The sequence below is a fragment of the Anopheles coustani genome, chromosome 2 (genome assembly GCF_943734705.1).
Source record: "Anopheles coustani chromosome 2, idAnoCousDA_361_x.2, whole genome shotgun sequence".
NCBI lineage: Eukaryota > Metazoa > Arthropoda > Insecta > Diptera > Culicidae > Anopheles > Anopheles coustani.
The window spans coordinates 17474196-17483757 of NC_071289.1; the positions used below are offsets into that span (position 1 = coordinate 17474196).

Here is a 9562-nt window from a genome sequence, read left to right on the forward strand (position 1 = left end):
GTGTGGAAGTTCCTGGCGGTTGGCGCCGACTTTGCTAGCAAAGGTCACTTTTATCCGGGGTTTTCTGCAAAAACTAGTCCCGACAAAGTTTTCCGTCACCAACACAACCGAGGCCGCCCTCCTCCCCATTTCCCATTCGGTTCGCCCAGCACATTATTAGAGCCTGCCAGCTAGCGGGTGGTGCGTCCCCTCCTGGACTTCGAAATGGATGTGCAAAATGAGTTGTTGGTTGGCAGATAAAAACCAGATGTCCACTGGATTATGCATCCGACGATAAGGCGGAACATAATTCGCATCCCTTTTTTTTTTTTGCTCCGCACTTTTTCATCATCCATTCCGGACGCCAGACTCCGAAACCAGAGGATGGTTTTCCGCTTCTGTGGTGGTGATGGGCTTTGTTTGTGGCGAATGAATCCTCATTTTCGATGCCAACAACGAATGGAACGACAGGTTCGGCTCACCAGCAGGGGTAGCAGTGGTAATTTTCAATGTTGTCGTTAGCAACATCGGCATCCGGGCCTAACTGGCGAAGAAGTGAACCGCCATCATATAATGAACTACGCTCCACGGAGAACCCAGCCCGCCGAAAATCATCTCTTCAAACAGCAAAGCCCATTAAACAAAGTGAATTACGCCCGCCCGTGGAGGAGGTCGGGTTGGCATGGTTGGTATAGGTTCAAAATGGTTGCGTAGATGAGCTGCGCCCTTGAGTGTGCGGAAACCCCCCGCCGTGGTACGAACCCCGAAGCCACTGGCACTGGAAGTCATTAGGGCCTCAATGGTTTATGACATGTCAATGCGAATCACCCGAGGTGAAGGATCGTTCTACTTTTTTCGCCACTTCTTTTCCCGAGCCCTTCCGAGAACAGATTAAAATCGGGTACACGTGGCCACCGACCGACGTCAAAGGTTGCCCGCTGGCCTGTCGTTAGGTACTACTTTTCGATACTTCCCGACACAAGACTTCACGGAAGAGGAAGGTCACGCAGTGTGGCTATCGCGACCAGACAAGGGCTTCCGGGCATCTGTGATCGCGGTGTGATGAAATTTTACACTGACTTTTACAGCCCATTAAGGCCCGTGCTTGCCACCGCCTCCGGGGGCTGACTCCAGGATTGAACCAGGAAGGGGAGGAAAACCACGAATGGAAAACTCCCAGGGCCATCCGGTGTGCTCGTGAGCTCCAAGCCGAAAAAGACTTCTTGCTCTGGAGGTACGCGTAGTACTCAACAATATTTGCAGCGTCGTAAAAACCGTCAAATAATGTGACACCGTAAGCGTGGTGATAAATTTTTCAATTTGTAACAGTTCGTTTTTTCTCCCCACCCACAACCGAACCCAGTTCGCCTCCTGGAATGCCACCCTCCCCTTGAAAACAAGCACCATTGATGGCAACGTGTTGTGTTGTCCTCTATTTTTTCGCCCCCGAGTGTGTCCCTTTTTGATATCGTCCTCCACGGCAGGACAAGGGCAACATGTTTGTCCCGGAGAGTCCAGAGGCAGCGTAATGCCCCTCCCCCTCCTCCCTAACGCCCTTCAAAAGTCGAAAGCAACCATCAACGACCTTCCGGACATTGTCGTTTGTTGCGAGGCGAAGGTTTCGAGGGTAATGCGATGGTGAGTGTTGTATTGTCTTTTGAAAAGTTTTAATCATCATTAACACCCGAATGACCCGGACGGTGGCGTGGCCAGCAAGTACATCAAAGTGATTGTAATGGAATGGCGCACATAAACTAGCCCGAACCCCGCGGAGTACTCGAAGTGCTCCGGGGCCGTGCTCACTTTGTTTTACTTTTCTGCGCCGGCCATGACACGGGACATCCTAGTAATGGATCCCCGTCGTTGTGATAAATAGCAAGGAAGTCATTAGGGGGTTCCCAAATGGGATGCCGTAAAAAGGGTTCCCAAATGGGATGCCATTAAAAGGCAGGCACACACACAAACTGGCGGCGTATCTTGATTGGAATGGAAATCAGATGATCAAGCTAAAGAGAGAAAAAAATCAAAAAAAGTAGCAATCTTGTTATATCGCTCGCGAAACATTCTGGCAGTTGCAGAATGCACCAGGAGCGGAAATCTTCCCTCAGTAACATTGACAAAATAATTATTTAAAAAAAGAAAACCAACGCACCTCGGGTAGCATCTGCTACGATTCACTTCTCAAGAATATCATTAACAACTCATTTTAAATTTTGTAAAACATTCGCCAAGCACCTGGAGATAGCAGAAGATGTTATAACGGAAAAATATTGATAGAACTTCCCCGGTCGGCGGCGTGTCGGCGTTCGTGCCATTTTCCTCCTCTTGTGCAAGTGGGGAAAAAGTTTTCCGCGTGCACTTCTTGATCCCTGTTAGCACACCGGGGAACTTCTGTGACTCGCCAGATGATAACTTTCTGCGCTTGTTAGGGTGCAAACTTTCAGTTTCCTATTACATATCGTGTTTTTTCTTTAAGTTTTTCTGGTTTTTTTTCACAGGACTCGTAACGATGGCATTTTCATTCGATGGGAAAAGCGAGTGCTGGAATAGATCAATAATGAAAGGCGATGAGTGGCGTAATTGAATGTTTATTTCTATCCACATTGCAGTCAATTATGGAAACGCGGGAATAAACGGTTATACAATTCGAAAATTTAGTTTGTGAAAGACGTGAAAAGCGCCTGGTTTAGAAGTGATCAAACACAGATTCAGCAAATGGCAAATAGTAATTTTCTCCGTACACTAGCCGAATCGTGAATATGATATCTGTGCAAACAATATTCGTGTAGGAAAATTCCAGTCCATGGAAAACAGAGGGAATGCAATGGCCTCAAGCCCCTAGCGGCAAATAAACATAACCAACCGAGTTGTTTCGCTCAATTGGCTCGTTATTGATTAACACCGCCGCGCGCTAAATCGTGCAGCATGATTGGGTTTCGGTAATTACTGCACACCGGCGCCGGGGAATCCCACAATAATCAGCTGCCGCAACACCGGCACCAGCCTGCTATCGACACGCGGAACCGATAATTTACCGATGATTTCCATCCGACCGGCGGTTAAGCCAGAACCGTTCGTGGAAAATGATATACGATCGGTATAAATGTTGAATGTTGTTTTTTGTTGTTTATTTTTAGACTTACAAACAAGTTGAAAAAGCAAGCCGGATGTGGGGATAATGATTTCCGTACCGAATTTCACCGCGGGGTCAGCTGTTATTTATTGCGGTGCGGGTTATCTATTTAAGTGGACGGTAATGCTGCATTGCCAAGGGCATTTTGGAAACTAATTTTGTATCGAAAGTGAACCAATGGGTGAATTCAATTAGAAATGGCTTACTATGACCATTTCACATCATCCTAGAAGCAATCATTGATGACCTACTCTAATTAACTGATAAATACGATTACAATACCTTTTACTTCAGGCATCCGTTCGTACGATAAATCCAACGCCAGGTAACAAATCCATTTGATAAGATAACTTCTGCTCTAATCTCTTCGACCGCACAGCTGACACTGCATCAATGCCCAGTCATTGAGCCATTAGTAATCATCCGAACGGCAAAAAAAGGTTCCCCACCAGTGACGTGACTCGTCAAAAAGGCAACCCGTCACATCTACCACCACGCAGCATCGCAACGAAAGCCGGCTCTACGTCGTCAAAGTAGGCTAGGGAATGACGCTATCACACCTCGGCCAAAGCAAGTCATGATGCGGCAACGCCGACTGCGTGAGAGTAATCGCCGCCTGATCTCACACAAACAGTGTCAGTCAACCATCAAATGTTGATCGCTGATGTGTGCCGAGCGGTACCGCAGCAGTTGGTCGCCGGGTTTTGCGCGCAACGCACCTCAAGTTGGTCCGAAACCTTAGCGTGAAGTTTGTGTACATCGTGCAAATACGTGCACCCCGGTTCCCGTCGTTCATTCTTTCGTCTTCTAGAACCGGTGTCACGATGGTGTCCGGCACGGCAAGCGAACCGACGCCGGTGACGACGACCGCGACGGTGTTCTACGGTACGCTGGCGTTCCTGCTGTTCGTACCGCTCCTCCGATGGCTAATCGGGCGTGCCCGGATGAGCCAGATTTACGACAAGATACCCGGCCCCAGGGCGTACCCGTTCGTCGGCACGATGTACTTGTTCTTCGGCAAAAAGCCACACGGTACGTCGCGTCGATCTCTTATCGGTGTCTTGTGTGCTTCCAAGGGTGTGCGTGTGTGTTTTTTGTACGCTTAAAATCCGCAAATGCCGCTAATCCAACCGATGGTGCCGTTTCCGCAGAGATCTTCACGTTGATCGATCAAAGAACGCGTCGCTACGACGGCATCCATCGCATCTGGGTCGGAATGACGCCGGAGGTGCGGTTGAGCAAGGCGGAATACGTCGAGCAGATCATCGGTGCCAGCAAGCACATCGAGAAGTCAAACATGTATCGGTTCCTCGGTGACTGGCTCGGTGAAGGACTACTCACGTCCAAGGGTAGATACAATGCAAGGGAGAGTTGCATTCGTTTCTTAGTAGGCTTATCCCTCCTCTGGTTTATTTTCTCGCCGTAGGTGACCGATGGTTTCGCCACCGCAAGCTAATAACACCTACGTTTCACTTCAACATACTGGACGGGTTCTGCGAGGTGTTTGCGGAGAACGGTGCCATCCTGGTCGAGCGATTGCGGGTCCACGCCGACACCGGTGCACCAGTCAACGTCTATCCGTTCATCACGAAGGCAGCGCTGGACATTATTTGTGGTGCGTATCCCTGGGTCTGTTGTTTCCCGATCAGACACATTACCGTATACCATCGTTTTTCGGGCTCTTACAGAAACCGCCATGGGTGTGAAGGTGCACGCACAAACCAACGAGGAAGATAACGCGTACGTGGATGCGGTCTACGAGTAAGAACCGGTGTGCATCAGCTGCCCACCATCCGAACCGAGTCCCGGCTGCACTAACGTTAATGAGCTTCCGGTTTTGGTTCGTCCCGCTTGCAGGCTTAGTTCTCTGTTCATGGGCCGCGTCGTTCGTCCGTGGTTGCATCCGAATTGGACCTTCAACCGTTCCAGCTTCGGTCGGAAGCAGCGGGCCCTGCTGGAGGTCCTGCATGGCTACACGCGAAAGGTGGCAAACACTCGGCACAATTGTCCTCTTTCAAAGGGGTGGGAATTGGTAGATTTTAATGTACATATTCCACTCCCTCGTACCTGCGCATCTCTTCCAGGTCATCCAGGAGCGTAAGAAGACCCTGCTGGAGGGAAACACCGGCGTGGAAAGCAATCATTTAACGGAAAATGAGTTCGGGCGCAGGAAACGATTGGCCTTCCTCGATCTGCTGCTTCAAAGCGTCTCCACCAGTGGGCTGCTTTCCGACGAAGACGTCCGGGAGGAGGTCGATACGTTTATGTTCGAAGTAAGTCCCGGTTGATCGAAAGAAAACGCCCCACACCCTGTTCGGTCGCTTGCGGCCGTGGCGTTTGCTTTTGCGAATCAAGCCCCATGTTCGAGATGCTTAACAGGTTTCCCATTCCCCACCGTCAGGGACACGACACGACCACCGCCGGCATTAGCTGGGCGCTCTTTCTGCTCGCGCTCCACCCGGAAGTGCAGGAGCAGGTCCATCAGGAAATTGATTCCATTTTCCCGGACGGCAGCGACCGGCCGGCGACGATGCAGGACCTGAACGAGATGAAGCTGCTCGAGCGGTGCCTCAAGGAAACGCTCCGCCTTTACCCCTCGGTCGCCATCTTCGGGCGGACGCTCAGCGAAGACGTCACCCTCGGCGGGTACCACGTTCCCGCCAGCACCATCGTCGGCATTCACACGTACAACGTCCACCGGGACGAACGGTAAGCGCAGCGAAGCAGTATCGCACGCCCGTTTTCGACCGTCTCACTTAGCGGCTAATTTGAAATCCCGCTCCGATGCCATTACTTACTTCCCTTCGTTCTTTTTCGTCTCATTTCCGGCCCGGATGGGTGGGCAGGTTTTTCCCCGACGCGGAAACGTTCGATCCGGATCGCTTCCTGCCGGAAAACTGCGAACACCGGCACCCGTACGCGTACATCCCGTTCAGTGCCGGGCCGAGGAACTGTATCGGCCAGAAGTTTGCGCTGCTCGAGGAGAAGTCTATCGTATCGGCCATCCTGCGCCGCTACCGGATCCGCTCCCATCGCACCCGCACCGAGCAGCTGATCGTGAACGAGCTAATCACTCGACCGAAAGATGGCATTCTGCTCTTCCTGGAGTCGCGGAAGTAGCCGGTGCACGAATTAAATCGCAGCGGAAAGCGACAGCTTTAAGCGGGGCCCCGGCTAACTATCGGCCCACACGGCGCTGCAAATCCGATAATCCAGCCGGCATTAAGCAAATAAAATATTCAGCTTGCCATTCGGCTGGCTTCGGTAAAGTTAATTATTTCATTTCCCGAGGCGCCATTGACGGCATCCAAACAGCAACTCCCCGCTCGGGCGGGAGTGAAAGTGGGCACGGAAAATGGAATGCGAAAAGTCCCCCCTTCATCCTAACCTCCCTTCACCGCTCCTGCTGGATGCTGGACGTTGATTATTCAATCCAGTTCTTAAATTTGCATTGCAACCGACACGGAAAACCGAACATTTCCGTTGGTCCCTCCGGATTGGTGGTGCGAAGGGCAAAAAGTAAAATTCATTCGAAATGCAAACAAATCTGAAGTGCAAACATTGCGTCGGGAACACCGACATGAAGTCACTGTATGCAACGCAGAAGGGAGAGAAGCTCGTGGAATGAAAAACCGCCCCCTTTCCGCTAGAGAAAGGTGGAAGCAAGGTGGAATAAGTTTAAAAGTCGAAGCGAGCGGTGGAAAACATTGGCTTTTTATATAAATACGGAACAGACTCGAACGGAAGTGGTTTACGCCGGAAGGAAAATGGTGGAACCTACCAAAAATGCCAGGTATGTGGTAAACTTTTAACTAACACTTTAATCAATTACTTTTGGTAAATTCAGACACCTTTTTGTGATTGCATGTAATCGCATGATATGTAAGATCAATATTTGAAATTTTCTACTTTACATATTGGATAATTGAATTAAATTCTTATTTCAAGGATGCTGTCTAGTAAGTGAAGACGCTATACAAAATAATACGCGCTTCCAAAAATGCTACTGAAGGAAATAAAAATATAAATCAAGCGTAAAAACACTACCACCACCCCGTTCCTGCCCGGCTATGCCTTCCCCCCCCGGGCAGCTCAGAGCGACAATTTCCGTTCCACTTGGCGCCACCAACGGAACATTTTCGCTCACAAAAGCGTCAAAGTGCTTGTAGCATAAACGTGCCGGAGAAAATGTCTCATTTGAATTTTAAAACATTACTGCACGATAATTTATCTCCCGCTCCCACTTCGGGCGGGAACGCAAACGGCACACCCATTCGGTCGTTTGGGTTTTGTTTTGTTTCGTCCCCCCGATTCCAAGGCCTTTTCGTCGGCCGTTGGCCCAACGTTGACGAGTTCGCCCGAGCTCCGGCCTCCGGCCACACAGTCAGACGCGCACACAAACATATTGTCATTAATCTTCCAGCCTCCAGCCGCCGGCGGGGAAGTTCTCGAGAAGGCTGAAGAAGCCGAAGGTTGCGTTCCCGGTGCGTGGGAAATTTTCGCACCCGGTTCTCGGAAAAAAAAACAAATCCACCGTTAGAACAAAGCCCGGAGCCGGGAGTCCTTTTCGATATTGTTTTTCTTTTCGGAACTGCAAAAGTACGCCCCGACTAAACAAAGGCGTACCGAGACGGTTTCAATATGGTTAAAACAGGCTTTAGTTCTGGGGACAGTTTTTTTTTCTTACTCCCCTGTTAGTAATCTGTCAGTTTGGTACTCCACGAATAAATTCACGCAAAGTCGGCACGAAAACTTCCCGACCCGGGTGGAACCTTACGGCGGGTTCCACGCCATCTTCTACCGGTCGATCTACCGGGGAGCAATCTAGGCGTCAACGTTGGTGAAAAATGAACCGTCAGCATATCAATAAGCCCATTGTTTTTGCGGCGGGGCCGGATTTGCGGTACTTATGAAGGACATGATTTATGTGAGGGTAATCCGGACGCATTTTTTCCCCCTCGCCAGCATAACCAATTTCATCACGCAACGATTCCCTTTGAAGCGATAATCCTCGTTCTCGTCCGAATGGGAATGTAATGGGAAATTATTTGCTGCATTTCTTTCGATGCTTTGTAATATTGCGAAGGGCTTTCCGTGCCGTTTCCCGGACAAACGGGAACGATCAAAGGGCCCGTTTATCCCGAATCAAACGCAAGCTCCCTTTTTCCCCCCCGCCATCGATTCGAGGGGTTCGAGCAATCAGAAGATGTCACGCTTCCCACATCAATTAGTTTTCGCTCCACACATGTACGACAATTTAATTATTTTCCGAAGCCCTTTCGGCTCGGAACCGTACCCCGGAGTGGCATGCATTCCTTTGAGGGCAGGGGGGGGGGGGGGGGGGGGCTGTGAATGCGAACATAACTAGATGAAGGTTGTTAAAAGATATTTTAATTATGTTAGGCTCGATAATCTCTTGATATGGCACCGTGCGGAAGGCCGGACCAGAGGGACGCCGAAGAAACCCCGACTCAATTTGCTTCCCGTGCCAAAGGAATGCCCGGGTCCAGAATGGGGACAATCACACTTGTCCGACGGTTTCGTCGTGGGAATAAATTAAAGACACTCGCATACCTTGCCCCCCCCCCCACAGGCAACGGGCGAAGCCATCCGTTTGTTTGTCATCCCCCGGCAAGGGACCGCCTAATCATGTTATTGTCAACCGAACAATGGGGGTGCTTTTCACCGGACGCCGGAAAACCCCCCATCCCCCCACCGGCAAAGGATAACCATGCAACCGGCGTCGCAGGGAAGTGTTTCTTCCATTTTCCGGGAAAAGTTTACTAACGCTTTTGAAATCAAAACTCAACTTCCCGGTTGTTGTTTGCAAAACCCTCGTCTTGGATGACTCCGAGTGGTGCTTCTGTGGTAAGATGGAACACTGGCCGAGATGACAGCTTCATTTTCCTTTTAAATGGATCCGACGAAACAACAATGACACTTTGTTAGGAAATAATCTCGAGTTGAGAACTCAAAGGGGTTGCTTCCTCGTGTTACATTCATCTCCAAGATGAAAAGCACCTTACTTTCTTGAGCGGTTTCGTTGTTGTCACTCCTTTAGTTTGTGTATCTCTGGTTGGGCAGAAATAATCTTACGATTTTCCCGTACTTTAATCTAATTAGAGCCCTATTTATTGACGAACATCCTTCATTAAAACTTAATTAGCCCCCTTTTGAGAAATCTCCAGCAAAACACTTTACAGTTATTATTTTAATGACTGCTTTGCTTTCTTCCGGGGAATTTTTAATGTCTCTTTGTTCTTATCGGACACAATCTGTTAAAAACTAGCCATCGTCAGTCGCTTGGCAAATGCGGTGTAAACTTAAAACGAAATTAATTAATTATATTCATTAACGTTTGGCTTGAGCCTCCCGGGCTTCAAACCTGCTTGCGAACAATATCCTACGCGAAACGCGTTTTTATTTTTAAATATCCATTAATTTTGTTTT

The 9562-nt window shown here is 49.5% G+C and overlaps 1 protein-coding gene across 2 annotated transcripts; it reads left to right on the forward strand.

The window, feature by feature from the left end:
• The first annotated feature begins 3758 nt into the window (after nucleotides 1-3758).
• Nucleotides 3759-6362, forward strand: LOC131263644 (cytochrome P450 4C1-like). 2 transcript variants are annotated; one of them, XM_058265876.1, is made up of 9 exons: nucleotides 3759-3866; nucleotides 3924-4144; nucleotides 4264-4461; nucleotides 4539-4727; nucleotides 4801-4873; nucleotides 4970-5096; nucleotides 5197-5385; nucleotides 5514-5821; nucleotides 5959-6362. In XM_058265876.1, exons 2-9 carry the CDS (start codon nucleotides 3937-3939, stop codon nucleotides 6230-6232), a joined length of 1566 nt encoding a protein of 521 aa, XP_058121859.1. In that variant the 5' UTR covers nucleotides 3759-3866; nucleotides 3924-3936; the 3' UTR covers nucleotides 6233-6362. The 2 variants fall into 2 exon arrangements, with proteins under 2 accessions (XP_058121859.1, XP_058121858.1); XM_058265875.1 differs by having other exon boundaries at nucleotides 3811-4144.
• The last annotated feature ends 3200 nt before the right edge of the window (nucleotides 6363-9562 follow it).